This window comes from Naegleria gruberi (genome assembly GCF_000004985.1).
Source record: "Naegleria gruberi genomic scaffold NAEGRscaffold_54, whole genome shotgun sequence".
Classification (NCBI taxonomy): domain Eukaryota; phylum Heterolobosea; class Eutetramitea; order Acrasida; family Naegleriidae; genus Naegleria; species Naegleria gruberi.
The window spans coordinates 166,581-182,344 of NW_003163273.1; the positions used below are offsets into that span (position 1 = coordinate 166,581).

General features: G+C 34.7%; 9 protein-coding genes and 1 non-coding gene across 10 annotated transcripts in view; 4 read left to right on the top strand and 6 right to left on the bottom strand.

Annotated features, from left to right (window-relative positions):
* The window catches only part of NAEGRDRAFT_59240 (uncharacterized protein), a gene marked incomplete at its 5' end in the record, with an annotated part of 2,532 nt that extends 627 nt beyond the window's left edge, over positions 1–1,905 (top strand). The window contains one exon of the mRNA XM_002672292.1: positions 45–1,905. Within this exon, the coding sequence (XP_002672338.1) occupies positions 45–1,870 (1,826 nt within the window). The 3' untranslated portion in view covers positions 1,871–1,905. The remainder of the gene's footprint in view (positions 1–44) is intronic.
* A 209-nt stretch (positions 1,906–2,114) lies between these two features.
* Positions 2,115–2,957, top strand: NAEGRDRAFT_72594 (uncharacterized protein; the record flags this gene model as incomplete). The annotated part of the gene is made up of 1 exon (XM_002672293.1): positions 2,115–2,957. The coding sequence occupies one exon, from the start codon at positions 2,115–2,117 to the stop codon at positions 2,955–2,957; it is 843 nt and encodes a 280-aa protein (XP_002672339.1).
* Positions 2,958–3,889: 932 nt separating this feature from the next.
* Positions 3,890–5,037, bottom strand: NAEGRDRAFT_81250 (LamG domain-containing protein; the record flags this gene model as incomplete). Its single annotated transcript, XM_002672355.1, has 1 exon — positions 3,890–5,037. The coding sequence occupies one exon, from the start codon at positions 5,035–5,037 to the stop codon at positions 3,949–3,951; it is 1,089 nt and encodes a 362-aa protein (XP_002672401.1). The 3' UTR covers positions 3,890–3,948.
* Positions 5,038–5,181: 144 nt separating this feature from the next.
* On the bottom strand, positions 5,182–6,083 carry NAEGRDRAFT_72596 (uncharacterized protein; the record flags this gene model as incomplete). Its single annotated transcript, XM_002672356.1, has 2 exons — positions 5,182–5,808; positions 5,829–6,083. The coding sequence occupies 2 exons, from the start codon at positions 6,081–6,083 to the stop codon at positions 5,182–5,184; spliced, it is 882 nt and encodes a 293-aa protein (XP_002672402.1).
* Positions 6,084–6,164: 81 nt separating this feature from the next.
* Positions 6,165–8,688, bottom strand: NAEGRDRAFT_72597 (uncharacterized protein; the record flags this gene model as incomplete). Its single annotated transcript, XM_002672357.1, has 2 exons — positions 6,165–6,896; positions 6,970–8,688. 2 exons carry the CDS (start codon positions 8,686–8,688, stop codon positions 6,165–6,167), a joined length of 2,451 nt encoding a protein of 816 aa, XP_002672403.1.
* Positions 8,689–9,155: 467 nt separating this feature from the next.
* NAEGRDRAFT_72598 (uncharacterized protein) lies at positions 9,156–10,353 on the bottom strand (the record flags this gene model as incomplete). Its single annotated transcript, XM_002672358.1, has 2 exons — positions 9,156–9,824; positions 9,874–10,353. 2 exons carry the CDS (start codon positions 10,351–10,353, stop codon positions 9,156–9,158), a joined length of 1,149 nt encoding a protein of 382 aa, XP_002672404.1.
* Positions 10,354–11,701: 1,348 nt separating this feature from the next.
* Positions 11,702–11,772, top strand: NAEGRDRAFT_t592. Its single transcript has one exon. It is a non-coding gene; the product is annotated as a tRNA-Asp (tRNA).
* A 398-nt stretch (positions 11,773–12,170) lies between these two features.
* Positions 12,171–12,623, top strand: NAEGRDRAFT_72599 (cofilin; the record flags this gene model as incomplete). Its single annotated transcript, XM_002672294.1, has 1 exon — positions 12,171–12,623. The coding sequence occupies one exon, from the start codon at positions 12,171–12,173 to the stop codon at positions 12,621–12,623; it is 453 nt and encodes a 150-aa protein (XP_002672340.1).
* A 134-nt stretch (positions 12,624–12,757) lies between these two features.
* On the bottom strand, positions 12,758–13,294 carry NAEGRDRAFT_72600 (ARF/SAR family small GTPase; the record flags this gene model as incomplete). The annotated part of the gene is made up of 1 exon (XM_002672359.1): positions 12,758–13,294. One exon carries the CDS (start codon positions 13,292–13,294, stop codon positions 12,758–12,760), a length of 537 nt encoding a protein of 178 aa, XP_002672405.1.
* Positions 13,295–13,501: 207 nt separating this feature from the next.
* NAEGRDRAFT_59242 (uncharacterized protein) overlaps positions 13,502–15,764 on the bottom strand; it is a gene marked incomplete at its 5' end in the record, with an annotated part of 4,369 nt that continues 2,106 nt past the window's right edge. The window contains one exon of the mRNA XM_002672360.1: positions 13,502–15,726. Within this exon, the coding sequence (XP_002672406.1) occupies positions 13,534–15,726 (2,193 nt within the window). The 3' untranslated portion in view covers positions 13,502–13,533. The remainder of the gene's footprint in view (positions 15,727–15,764) is intronic.

Sequence of the window (15,764 nt, forward strand, 5' to 3'; positions counted from 1 at the left end):
AGGTATGAGACAAATGGATAGCAAGATTACCTTGCAACTTGCAGAAATTGCTTGGCGTTACAGAGACCGTGGTGTCTGTGCCTTTGACTTGGCTGGGCCAGAAAATGGCTTCTCCTCAAAGAACCATGCTTCTGCATTTGAATTAGTTCATCGTAAAATGTTGAACTGCACTCTTCACTCTGGTGAAGCCAGTGGTTGGGAATCTATTCAAGATTCAATTCGTTATTGTGGTGCTAATCGTATTGGTCACGGAACTCACTTGAAGGAAAATCCAGACCTCACTCAATATGTTGCCAATCACAGAATTCCAATCGAAATTTGTATCACCAGTAACTTGCAAACTAAGGCCATTCAAAAATTCGAAGAACATCCAGTTCGTGAATTCTTTGATTATGGTATTGTACTTGTTCCATGTACTGATAATACTACTGTTAGTAATGTAACACTCTCTGAAGAATACTTGTTAATTCAAAACCAATTCGGATTTGATGTTAAGGAAATTGTCAAACTCATTGATTATGGTTTCCGTTCTGCATTCTTGGACTTGTCTATTAAGAACAGACTCCGTGCTGATGCTCTCCATACCATTCAAGAAATCCTCTCCAGTGAAGGATACGACTTGACAAGTAGTTTCTCTGCCAAGTCTGCTGTTGATTTGGGCTTTGATTTCAACAATAGAGCTGAAATTCTCCCAGTTGACTATGATCTCTACAAGAATGAAACCATCAGACAATTCATCAATTCCATTCCAAAGGCTGATGTTAACTGTCGTTTCAATGGTTCAGTTTCTGTTGATACTTTGTGGACAAACTTGTCACACGATGAATACTCTACCGATTTCCTCAATTTGGAATTGGAATTATTAGGATTGGGAAGAATTCACTCCAAGAATGAATTGGAATGTCTTATTAGACCACCTGGAGCCAAGCATGACAAGTCAACAATTGCTCGTGCCATTCAAGTCATGTCCTTGTTCTTACAAACTAAGAGTCAAATTATTCATGGTTGTGAAGATATTTTAGAAAAGGCTGCTGCTGAGCATGTCTTTTATCTTGAATTACAAGTGAGACCAACTATGCACACCAAGAGAGGTCTCAGTGCTCAAGAAGTTTTGGATGTCATGGTTGTTACTATCAATGAATGCAGCAAGAGATATAATATTCAAGTTGGTCTCGTTGTTTATGGTGATTTTACTTCCGATGGTTTGGACCAATTGAAAGAACTTTCCCTCCTCACCATTAGAAATAAGAAGAATTTGGTTGGTTTTGGTTTCTTTGGATACAATGATGAAAAGGGTGCTATCCTCCCTGAATTAATCCCAGTTTTCAACATGTTGAAGAATCATCAAATTAACGTTTGCTGTTCTGCTGGTTTCTATAATCCTCTCAGTGTCATTCCTGCTATCCATGATGTTGGTGCTTCTAGATTGAGTGGTTGTTTCTCCATCCACTCTTCTCCATCTGTCATGAGCTACTTGTGTGACAATGGTGTTCCTATTGAAATTTCCATGACTGATACTTTGAAGAATCTCACAAAGGAAGTTAATGAATTTGCTGGATCTGCTGTCAGATTATTCTTGGATAGAGGTATCAAGGTTGCTCCATGTTCACTCGATTTGACCTTGTACGATATGAATCGTTCTGAAAATATCTACTTGATGTCTAAGGAATGCAATTTGAGTTTGAACGAAGTTGTTCAACTCATGTTAATTGGTTTCCGTATCTGTTTCCAAAACTATTGGACTCGTAAGGAAATGTTCATTGGTGCCTATCACACAATGTTGAAATTGGTTGATAATTTGAAACTCACATTTGACACTGATTCATTCTCCCTCTTCTGTTCCTCATACAATCCAGCGGAAAAGGATTGATTCTAAATTAACTTTAAATTATAAATATTTATTGTAAAAAATATTAACACATCATCATGGTGTCACTTCTTCTCAGTATTAAACTGAACAGTTATCTGTTAGGAATGCTTTCTCTCTTATACTATCTACTCTATTACTTTGGATCGAGAAAACCACAAATTCCGAATCAAAATCTTCTCGGAAAGAACAAACAACAAGCAAAGAATCTTCTCCAACAACACAAATTGGACAGCCATCACCAACAATGGATCCACTCACTGCTCAAATTCAATTCACAAAACGACCAATTCTCTACATGTCTCGTTTGGGAAAGGTTTTATTGTCTAACAAGTGGTTCCGAGTTGTGTGTGGAATTTTACTTTTGGCTGGTTGTGATGTTTTGGCTTGGATGATGACAGTTTCATGCTTGGTGGTGACTGGATTTGTGCTGTATGGAGTTTCCATGTTCAGAAAGAGAAAGGAATGTAGTATTGCGCATGGCAAAGACGAGCAAGATATTGAATGGTTGAATGAAACTCTTGGTGGCGATATTTCATTGGTGGATGATGCACTTGGTCAAGTAATTGAGAGTTGTAAGAGTGAAAAGAAGAGTTTGATTATTGTGGGAGTTGGATTGGGAGCTGTTTTGAAGAGATTGGAAAAATTAAATCACTTGATGGAACAATTCGAAAATGTGAAAGTTTTGGAACCAAATGAAACAATTATTAGAAAATGCAAGGAAATAGCAACAAGTAGTAAGATTGAATTTTTGAGCTGTGAATATTTGGATATTTCCAAATGTTCAGCCGATATTGTCATGTTACAAATGGAATATTTGAAGCATTTAGACAACAAGTCAATTGCTCAATTAATTCAGAATTGCAGAAATATTGCAAAGGTTGGATTGATTATTGGTGATTTACAAAGATCAAATTTTATTGGCATGCTTACATTGATCAATGTTGGTTCCTGTATTTCTACTCATGATTTATTAACTTTGAGTGAGTGGAATAACTTTTTGAATCGCCAAGTTAAAGTGGAAACAAATCAAATCTCGAGTGTTTGGACATTCGGAAGAACTACCTTGATGGTGAGTGGAAATATTTAACAGCACTTTGAATCTTCAGTCAAGAGGCAAGTCTTCTTCACATAGTGATAGAGTATTTGAGATTCTTCGTATCTGTATGATTTCCACGATTCTACTAACTGAGTGATCCATTCCTTGATTAATAATTGTTCAGATTCAGTTAGTGAATTGTCTTGAATGAAAGATTCAAAGAAGCTCTGATTTTCCAAGTATTTAATTGGACAATCTCTTAGTGAAATCCATTCTTCTATCATATTCTCTTTCATAGCTTGGTTCAATTGAGCAGAGAGTTTGCTCTTTAGAGATTCCACCAACTTTCCAAAATTCATACCGATTGGAATAATTCGATTTGTCAATTGGCAATGCCTTTCCAGCGATAATTCAAAAACTCTTTCCATAGAATCTAATGAATCCACAAATAAATCCTCCAAACCTTCGCACACTACATCATCCAACAATACTACAGCTCGATAGGCAAACCAATTTCCAATCTCTGGATGAAAACTCAAATACGAAATTCCATTCTCATAAAAAGCAAAACCAGAAACCTGGCCAGCTACTTGAATGGCGACTCTCGGATAATTTCCAATAAATTCATGGCTGTAAAATGTTGAAGTTGGTTGTTTTTCATCACAACTTTCCATTACTTTTTTCACACAATCCATCGTATAGGAATCGAGTGGATTCTTCTGCTGTAAATTTCCATTCTTATCAATCAAATGATTCTCCACAAGATGACCCTTGAATTTAGGCCATAAATTCTTTGTATTTCCAATCAAAATGGCTACACAATCATCATCGGAATTTGAATTTTTCTTTAATTTTTCATACGGTTTCAACAATGTTTCTGGAGTTTTCTGTTGTGATTTATAATATTGATTGTATCTGGAGAGTGGAAATGGTTGGAAAATATCAAAACCACACTCGGCAAGTTTAGCTTTGGCTTGTGTTAAAAAATTACGAGCTTGACATGCTTTCATTTTTTTAATTTGGGTTTTGTTGTAATCCAAACTCATTCCAGGAATGAAAACACAACTTCCAATACCTCACCTGGCAAATCACCAATTAATGGAGCATGTCTATTGGCAATCAGTAGCAGGAGATTAATCATTGCTCTCTTCTCCTTTGAGAAATGTTGATGCAATTCTCGCATCCAGTAAACACCTTTAAAAACTGGATATTGATTCGAATCAAAACCAGATTCATTCGAGGTGAATTTGGCTCTATCATTGCTCACTGATAAGATCTTCTTACTGGATCTTCTTGAAGGACAGTTCGCTTTTATATCCAAATTCTCAGAAGAAATTCCAAAATTCTTCACTCTATCATTATCCCACTTCAGGTATGGCAAATAAATCAATGCATGATTATTGAAAATATGGTATAATTCTGGATCAAAAAAGAATTGACTATCAGTTTGCCCCTTTCCCTGTAAAAGCAATAGATTTTTTCTGGAACACATTTCTACATGATTATCAGAAAGAGCTACATTCCAAACTGACATTTGGCTCATAAATCCTTCATAATAGCCACTACCTGGGTGGCCTATCATAGAATATCCAATACAGAGCTTATTTTGCAGAGGTGGATCCAACATCTTCAAATCACTCAAATGCACCACGTCCAATTCTCCATTAATATAAAATCTCATTTCTCCCTTCTTAAAAGTCACACAACAATGATTCCACTCCCCAATTCTAACACTCCTTCGACTGCTCACACAATTGACCCCCACAGCAACATCATCCCTTCTCGAACCAAGAAACCTCACCTTATCCATATGCAAATCAAAACCAAAGCCTGCAAAATTCTCTCCAGCCACAGAAGAATCAAAAATTCTAATATCTCCATGTTTTGTAGGATGAACCCAAGCCATCATGGTCAACTCATCAAAAGGCTGGATCATCATCTCGGAGGGAACTTTCATTTCATAATACAAATTAACCTCAGAACTAAACTCGAACACACTATTAATTCCCGAGTGATTCATATCATGTAAATCTTCATCATCTTGTTGTCTGGTGCTGTCGTTGTAGAGGGCTCCTACAAACAAGGCTCTTACAAAGTTTGAGTTGGAAACTTGATGGGCTCGTCGACTCATTTTTTTTATCTCTTAATTTCTCTTGATTTGGAAAGTTTACAATGAACTTTGAAATTGGTTGAGAGGTCAGTAGAGAGATTTGAATCAAATTATTTTAAAATTTGTTCATAATCGATTGAATCGTTTAATGATATATTAAATATTTTACAATTTCTTTTCAATTCTAAAAGAGGAAATTAATTGAGTGACCTCTTCATTATTATAAGATTTGAATTGACCACTCCATTCCATTGGGAAACGATCCACCAAGCATGCAAGAATTTCACCAATCTTTTCAGGACTTTCCAATTCCTTATTTTCATGCAAGTTGACGAAATTTTTGTAATCCTTCATTGATTCCACATTTCCTACTGTTCTAATTTGTTCTTGCATTTGAGTATCGACAACTCCTGGTCTGATACTCAATATTCCGACTGGTTTCTCTTGTTTTCTCTCCTCCAAATCGAGACACATTCCAAAATGATTGAGAGCTGCCTTTGAAGTGCAGTAAGCTGACCATCCATCGATAGCTCTTGTGGCTGCTCCACTGCTTACTAAGAGGATTCTTCCACCATCTGGCGATTTTCTCAATTCTGGAAGACAGTAATGACACAATTGCATGACACTGATCAGATTGACTTGAAAAACTTGATTCAAATCAGTAGCTTGTTCATGATTCCATTGAGAAATATTCTGAATAGGTCCAATCACTCCTGCATTGCACACCAATCGATCCACTCTCTTAAAATTCCTCATTGCAAAATTAAATATTTCCAAAGATGGATCTTTACACTATTATCATGTGATGAAACTTTTTCCACAATTTTATCACTCTCCCGATCAATGAATAATTCAACGGTAGAAGAACAGGTAGGTTGTGATAAATCCACACAGATGGCTGCTGCTTCACCTCCGAGTTGGTGAATATCCTTCAGAGAATTTTCTAATTTTTCTTTGTTGGATCCTGTTATGACAACTGTGTGTCCATGCAAACAGGAGAGTGACTTGGCAATGTGCAATCCGATTCCTCTCGATGAGCCAGTTACAATGGAAACTAGTTTTTGCATTTTTTCTTTTGCGAATTTGAAGATTAAAAATTAGATTTGTTTATTTGCCAGATTTATATTTTTAGTGTGAAAATACTAATATTACAAAACAAAATTGAGAAGGACAATCAAGAAGGCACCAATAAGGAGTGAATAGAAATTCTTAGGTGCCTTGCTGAGGACCATTTCCAATTCTGTTTGTTGGATATTGAAAGTGCTTGAAATGACCATACTGAAATTTTGATCGCCGACATTGTTTTCATTTGCCATGACGTTTACAGTGCAAATGTCACTCTTAGTAGTAAAGTACACCTGTTCGACAGTATTAACCTTGTCCAACATTCCATTCCCTAAATATTCTTCACCACCCGTACAATGAACAGAAAGATCCAAATCATTGATTAATTTGGTAACATTGGAAGTCATGTCTGATTGAGAAGCTCTATCATACCATGTAAGAGTAATCTTGATAGCATTCCTAGCTTCGAAAAGGAAGGTATAGGATTTCTTTTGTCCTGGTGAAATTGGTTGTCTATTCAAAACTCTGAGAGTATCTGGATTGGAGAATTTCATAACAGTGTCCAAACTAACTGTACCATAACCATAAATAGGATTTGGAGAAGAATAACTTGAAATATCAATGGAAGGATCAGTGAGAGATGAATAGATGGCACCTTCAACTGGAAGTGCAGAGTGAATAAGGAAGGCCTTAATCAAAGTACCTGACACACTCAATGTTTCATTCTCTCCCAAAGTGTTATTCAAATTGAAATATCTCAAACGTTCATAATTATTAGCAGTGAGATATTCTCTAACAAGTGCAGCCGAACCCGACTAAATAACACCATGTGCCAAATTCAGTAAATACAATAACTTATTAAAGTAAAAAATAATAGAAATAACATACGACACCTGGTGTTGACATTGATGTTCCGCTCAATGCCACAAAGTCACAAGTTGATCCACTCTTTGCAGACATTATGAAATGACCTGGGGCCATAACATCTGGCTTGTTTCTTCCATCCATGGTTGGACCTTTTCCTGAGAAGAGAGGCATTCCCATACTGAAAGTTGAATACTTGCTTTCACATTTGGAGGCACTCATTGAGGTAGAATTACAATAGGATGTGTAATAGTTGTGAACTGCTCCGACAGAGAGTAAATTCTTGGCTGTTGCTGGAGCTGAAATACTTTCTAAAAGTGAAATATTGCCACTGTTACCTGAAGCTTGGACAATAATCATGTCATCGTGGTCATAGAGGAATTGATCCATCAAACTTGCTTGGTCACTGTAGCCAAGACATTGTTGGTGACATTTCACACCCTTCTCTGCCATGCATTCAGTGTCATTGACTATGGCTCCTCTTTGTCCATTCTGTTTCAATCGGTAACAAACTCTGTTATAGTCGCAAGAGTAACTTGAAGGTTTGCATCCCCAAGAGTTGGAGTGAATTCTAGAGCCAGCCAAATTGTAAGCTCTATTTAACATTCCTTGTAAATCATAGTTTGATGCCACAGAACCATCAGCACTTGAAGAGAAATCAATCACATAGAGTTTTGCATTCTTGGCCACACCATTTCTTTTCGACATTGAACTGGAAGGATATCTAGATGACAAATCACCAGCAATAATACCAGCAACGTGTGAGCCGTGTCCATTGGTATCAATCATGTCCATTCCTTCAATACCAACAACCTTTTTATGATTGAAATTAATGGATGTATAGTTGGTTGCATTCTTATCGTAGAATAAACAGTGCTCTACAGAAATTCCTGTATCAATATAGGAAACAATTTGATTCTTTCCTGTAATTCCGTTATCCCAAATGGTTGATCCTAATTCTTCAATTCTTCCTCCTTGAACAACATTGTTCATTCCCTCATCGAAGAGTTGAGTTTCAGTAGCTCTGGAAACATGGATAATTGACTCATCAGAGGAAAGTTGTTCATAGAGAGATTGGGCTAATTGTACATTCAAATTCTCAAGCATTCTTCTATTTCTTGTTGGTTCAGACTCCACTTCAATGAATTGATTTGGGCTCAATGAAAATAACTTATTTCTTGGGTGGAGGAGTTGAGTGAGTGAAAAATCAAACTTTCCGCTCAATTCCTTATTCATCCATTCAGTATTGGATTCAAAGGTTGATTCTAATCCTCTCACTCTGGACAATTCACTTTCAGACATACTCCTTACAGTGGTTCTCACTCGCTTGTTTACTTCTCCCTTTAACCAATTCGAAAGCTTTCTCTCTGAAAATCCATGAGATGTTTCAATCAAGAGTGGAGCTCTACTCAATGATAAAACATCACTAATAGGAATTGAAATTCTATGAGAGGAAGGAACTCTCTTAATCCACTCAATATTCAATGATTTCATTCTTGATGAAGCCAAAGAGAGAATAACCTTCGGAGTTGCTAGTACCTTAAAGATTCTATTGTTTGTTCCGTATTGTGGTACAAAGTTCTTGTCAAAGTTTGATGTTTTCTTCATCAAATCATTTTCCTTATTATCATCGTTGTTTTCAAAGGCAAGAGCTATTTGTTGGAGAAGTGAATCTTTCAAAAGGACTCCATCAGCAATTTTAATATAAGTCAATAAGTAATCATTCGGTCTATCAAAGAGCATTGCTTTGTATTGTTCAATATTAGAACTAATTGAAGTTGAAGCAACTTTCACTTGTATCTTTGTTTGATGATGAAAGGAGAGAAATAATTTGGCCAAACAAGGACCCACCGATTCAAATCTTGATATTTCTGTTGCATTTACATTCCCCAACAGACAGAACAACACAACGATCATCATCATTGCAACAATTAAAAAAGCAGAAGTAACACCTCTTCCGCTGTTGTTACTCGTCCTCATCCTCTTCTTCTTCTCTAATATCTCCATGAAATGTAATATATTATAATTTAATCACCACAGAATCGTATGTTGATTATATTTTAAGGAAATAAGGTTGCGATTCAGTTTGGGCGATTTTTTTCAAACTTTTGAATGGTTTAAGGCAAGAACCAAAAATACTTATTTAGCTACGAAAAATGTCAAAACCTTACTGAATAACATGTATTGGAAAGCAATTTTCTATAATTTATTTATTGCTTCTTTGCTTTTTGCTTCTTTTCTATAAGAGCAAATTCCCTTATCATTTGAGATGCCATTTCATCAAAATGTGTTGGGTTGTGCTTCTTAACTTGGTCATCAGATGATAATTCTTTCATTACATTTGAAATTTTCGTTTCCACCTGTTCCCAGTCCTTATTAAAGAGTTGAAGAACAGATTTTTTGTAAGTTTCCACAATTGCTTTTGCCAATTCATCCAAAAGAGCCTCATTACTAATCATATCTTTTCTCACTTCCATTGGTATTTCTATTTGGAGAGCTGGCATTCCTAACATGACTGATTGATGACTTATTGTTGTCACTGTATTTTCACCCCAATATCCATGCAAGTGTGGTTCACTGTCAATGGTCAGTTTCATTCCAGAATAGGTCCTATTGCATGTTGAAACAGCAAGTTGAATATTATCACAAAGATCCTTCTTGAAATGTTGAAACCCTTTCAAATCTTTCCATAATACTTCCATTGGTTTAGTTCCAATATCGAGATTTCTGTCATTTTTTGCATTTGCCTTACCATGAAGGTCAACATGTAAGGTAGGAAATCCTGAATATTGATTCTTCATCTTGAGAAGGAATAAGTGGAATGGTGAACTCATAAATTGCTTTTCCACAAGATAATTAGGATCCAAATTACTCTTATCCTATCATTTGCAATACGATCAATGTCAATTAAAATTACAAAATACAAACCTTTGCTTTTGCAGTTTTAGGATTCCACATGATGAAACTTCCCTCAATTCCCAAATATTTCTTCACATGCAAAGAAAGAAGCAGACAAATTTCATTGGTATATATTTCTTTAGCATGAACACTCTCTTCTTTCTTTGAAATTGCTCCTCCTCTATAAACTTGCAATCCGTGAGGTGCTGAAAACAATATCGGACCAGCCAAGTGATCAATATGATTTGAATATTCAGCATCACCCGAAGAAGAAGCATCCAATTTAATACTATATAAATCATGTTCAGTAGATGTTACCTGTGCCTTTTTACTCGCCTTAGTAGATTTACTAGTATCATCACTCGTCTTCGGAACCTTAGTTGAATTCTTATTCTTCTTTGATGATTTGTTGGATGATGAATCATTTTCAATTTTAATATATAATGCGGTATTCTCTGTTATGTTGCTGCTCTTCATGGCTTTTGAAGGTTTGCTTGAGCTGGTGCCCATTTTTCTTCTTTCTTTTTAATGTTGTTAAGGAGAGCGAATGACTGTGGGGCAGAACCTTTAGAAAATATAAATTGTAATATTTATTAACGTCTCTTGTATCGTAAAGACCTGAGAGACGAGGTCTACAACCAGTACGTTTCGGATCAGCGTTTAAGTGTTATGGGTTGACGCTAAGTGGTTGTTTAGACTGGGCCTGCCTGTGGTAGGCAGAGAGGTATTTCCTGTTAATAGTGAAGCTTGCATTGGGACGGTAGTACCACACTGAGTTCTTGTACAAATAAATAGCTAGTGCTTTGTAGACTTCTAGGGCCACATTCTTAGGTAGTCTTTTGCGCTTAGACCAGTTAAGTCATTACGGGAGCAACGACCATCAAATTCTATCCTAAGTTGAGAGGATTCTGAGACATCAGGAGGGAATCTGTAGTTTCACCCTTGAGCGCCTTATTTATCATGGCTCTTGCGATTTTTTGGGTGATAGGAGAGCATCTACGCTTGAGAGGTATCTAGGTACAGAAAGCACTTCAGAGATAATATTACGTTCCTCATTGGACCGAGTCTCAAGTGTTTTGGTCTGAAATTTAGTAATCTGGATTCAACTTTTAAGAGAACCTTATCATCGGAGGGAGACCAAGACATGTTATTAATAAAGGAGGTGTAGATACTCTAACGGATTATTCTCAGAACTGAACCTTTAGAAAAAATCCAAATAACATGTTAAGAAAACTAATAAACAGATGATGAAAATTAACAGACAACATTATCATGCCAAGTGATCAGTACTAAACATGAATTGTTAGGAGGTATAGTATACTTCAAAAAGGTAAAAAGGCATGGGTGGAGTTTCGCCACCAACACTTCAGAGAAATGAGCTGATCGTGATGTTAGAATTACACTACATGCCTCAAATACAATTCAATTTCACAACCTATCTTACCTTCAGTTTGTTTTAAATGTTCACTTCATTATGGTATTATTCTTTTCTTAAACTACTCTGAAGGTTCAAAACACACTATTAGTTATTTAACTGATGTCTAATGTACTTCAAGTTCTAAAATACCATGACATAACATTAGTTTCTATAAGAAATGAACTTTTTTTAATTTCTAAATTTCCAAACCACAACCCAAGTTCACTTTGGCCACTCTTCACTGTTCATGCAGTCAAAGACTGCAGCGGGATAGTCGTCATATTCCTGGCAGGCTTCCCGTTTCGTTTTGTAATTGAAATCATTATTCGAACAAACACAGCTTGACAGTCAATCTAATTTCAAAAAAGAATATCTATTGGTTAGCTCAAGTAACTGCTTTTCACTAAGGCCATGTAAGGAATCTTTGTATCATGTATGTAATCGGGTGTGGTATAGTGGTAGCATTCCAGACTGTCACTCTGGCGACCCGGGTTCAATTCCCGGCACTCGAGATTAATTTTTGCCTCTATCTCTCTATTATTTGAATTTTTCTTTTTTCATCATTGAAGGAATGATATTTAATCTAGCTAAATATCAATTTTCAAAGTTTCATCTCTTAAAACTGCAGAGAAAATAATCAAAGATTTGTTACCCATCAGTTTCCTTTAAAAATATTTCAAGTTCCAAGTTCCTTGCCTATCTTTCAAATTATTTCCGCTTATCAATCAAACTCGAAATAATTCTATTGGTTGATTCACCACCAATCTTTCAAAATTGTCTCCTTTCTACTCTCAATTTGCAACAAGTTCACTTTAAATTAATTATAAATACTTTACTGTATTCGAAACTTTTGAAAAACAAAAACAAAACAAATAGCTAAACAACTAAAACAACTCAAAACAAATCAAAAATGATGCTTAATTGTCAATTCAGTGATGAAATTATCAAAACCTATGAAGAAATGAGAATGGGAAAGGGTTCGAATAAGGATAAAAAGTTCCTAGTATTGAAAATGCAAGAAAGTTCCATTCAAATAGATCAAGAATTGACTCAACTCTCTTCATTGGATGAATTGACTTCTAATCTTCCACCAAAAAATTCTCGTTTCATTTGCTATCATTTAAGTTTCGAAATGCCATCTCAAAACGAAACTTGTCAAATCAGAGAAGGAATCAGAACTAAAATGATGTTTCTCACATGGTGTCCAAACGAAACCAATGTTAAGGAAAAGTTTCAAGTTGCTGCCACTGTCAAAACAGTTAAACAAAAATTAAATGGTTTGAGTGCAACTATTCACTGCTCAACCAAGAGTGAAATTGATGAAAAGTCAATGATTGAAAAATGTTTAACTTTTATGAAATGATAATAGACATGCAAACAATAATGTAAATAAATGTAAATAACAAATAGATAATTAATCAATTATAGAATTATATTCAAACAATCTAAAAGAATAAAAAGTACCATGTTGAATCTTACAAGTTTGTTTGTTTTTATTTACAATTTGCTAGATAACCAATCTAAACCTTCAAATAAACCAGTGCCATTCATTGCGCTACATGGTTGTATATACCAATCTTGTTTGATTGAATTTAATTGCAGAATCTTGGCAAGATCTGTAACATTGGCAGCTCTTGGTAAATCTTGCTTATTAGCCCACACCAATAACTTGGCATTTGATAGAGATGGATCTTCCATTACTTTATGCAATGTTTCCGAAACTTCTTCAAATCTCTCTCTATCATTCGAATCGACAATGAATATCACAGCATCTGTTCCATTATAATAATGTCTCCATAAGGTTCTAATCTTATCCTGACCACCAATATCAAACACTCTGAATTGAACTCTCTTATATTGAATCACTTCGGCATTGAAACCAATAGTAGGTATAGTATTGACATTCTCATCTAATTGAATCTTGTACAGTGTTGATGTTTTACCAGCTGCATCCAAACCTAAGAAGAGAATTTTTGCTTGTTTGTTTTCGAATAGGGATAAGTTCTTTATCATGTTAGAAAGTAATTGACCCATTTTTGTGTATTAGTATATTAGTTATTGTAGTAGATTGAAGTATTGTTGTTGTTTTTTTTCAATTTGTTGTTGTTTTCAATCAAGTTCTCTTCCATGCTTGTTTTAAAGTGAAATCCACGCCATTATATCATTTTTTGTAAACTTGAAAAATGTCGTCATCAGCAACAGATAAAAATAGAATGTGCCAGAGCTCTGTGTTGCAATTTTAAAGACAATCACGGAATAAATTTATCAAGTTATTACTCAGAAGTATTATCATTAATTTCTGCCATTATTGAATCGATGGAACTTTTTGGTTCATTAAGGACCGATAATATTTCCTCATCTTTTTGAAAAGTAGTATCGAGATGTTCATAAATTTCATCATATTTACGAATGACCATCTTGATTATTTCCTTGTCTATTAATAAGGATCTACAACTCAAATAAGCACGAGGAAATTTCTCTAATATTGGAAGCATAAATTCCTTGTCGTCTAAATCCTTGGTTTCCAAATAAAGCAATAAACCTATATCCTTGGATTTAAATATTCCACTCCTTACTAATTCTCTATTTGGTTTTGTAATGTATCCTGAACCAATTAATTTTTTTAAATGCTTTGCTTGGAATTCATCATCAAGTTTTAAATCTTTGGATAATCGAGGAAAGTAGGTATGATTCAGATAAGTTTCAATTATTATTTGATTATTTCTTAAATTATTGCATGATAGATTTTCATATAGAGCAGGATATATTTCAATTATTTCATTTACCAATTCAATGTCATCTGAACATTTTTGCATCAATTCATTTCCTTGTTCTTTCACTTCAATGGCATGAATCAAGTGAGAGAAACCCTGTTTATCAAGGCGCAAGTTCTTAATAAAATCCAAACCAATGTTGGAAATATTAATTGTAGAATCTTTCAAAAAACTTGATGTAAAATACCCTTTTTTGGTACGAGTAATAATTTTCAATATGAAATCTGCGTCGTGTTGATAGTAAAACAACTCAGGCAGTGGTACACCCAACAATATTAAATCTAACACTCTTTCTTTTGAAATATTTTCAAACAATTCCTGTTTGAAATGTGTGTGATAATTTTCACTCAAACAATTCAATATTTTTTCTATTTCTTCACTTGAAAACTTGTCTGATAATATTTTTCTGAGAATATCTCGATCCATTTTTCTTCTATCTTCCAAAGTAAAATATAAACTAGGTGTTATTACCTGTACCAATGAGTCATGATCCAAATGGTCCTTCAAATTATGGAAAGTCTTGGAATTTTCTGTAATTATCTCTATAAAAAAATCTTGAGTTTTAAGATCTTCAGGTAGACAATTAAAATTTGAATCAAAATCACGTTGTGATTTGCAGCCTTTCATTGCAAGTTTGGCAAATAATCTATCTTTTAAACTACTCTCACTTAAGGATGCATAAAAAGTCGGATCTACTTCCAAAATTTCCTTTGCATATTGTTGTTCATATTTAAATCTTAACTCATCTGAACTGATGTCAGTGATAAACTTTGGATTTTTCTCTAGTACATATTGAATTATTTCTTCATCATCTCGGTAACTACAATGCTGGAAACATTCTTCCACTTTTTTGATGAATGAAAATACAATATTTCTATTAAATTTGTACTTGAAAGGAAAGTAATTAAAAAATAGAGAGTCATACTCTACTAATATTTCCAACTGACTCTCGCTTAACTTTTCCATCTCTATCTGGATTCTCTTTCCTGTATTATATTGTACATTTCTAAGCACATGAACGTCTATGAGTTGTGAAATTAAGGACTTAAACTTATCTATGCAAGCCTTATTTCTGTTTTGAAATATTAATACTGATCTGACATCTCTTATTGACTTTCTAACTATATTTTCATCCAACAAATCGTCAGGAACCATTTCGAAAATACGGTGATTGTTATCCAATACTTTGTAAATAAAGCGCTTATTTTTGTTGTAAGGGCAAAATTTTAAACAATTTGGGTTCATAACACAAGCATGCAAGTACTTATCCCACTGCGTTCTGTTTTTTGGATCTTTAAATGCTATGGTAGTTGCAAGTGAAATATCAGCCAATACATTCATCATTTTCATTCTTGTTGGGAGAGTTGAATTTTTAAGACTAGTAATAATTTCTTTCAAAAGAGGAGTACTATTGATAGTGGTTTTGTTGGATAATCGTTCAAGTGTTACACCTAGGGCGTACAAATCAGTTTCAGTTTTGAAAGGAAACTCTAGTAAACCTCTTTTTTCGGTGTTAAAGTATTTTTCAATTTCTGGATCGTAATATTGCTCAGTTCCAGTTTTGAATTGGTAGGGCTTGTATGAGTTTTTCTTAAAAGATACTCCAAAGTCTGTCAATACTACATAAATATTAGAATCAGTAATTTCCTTCACGAGTATGTTAGCAATTTTGACGTCTCGATGACATAGTTCCTGTTCTGAAATATATTTAATAGCACTTGAAATTGACA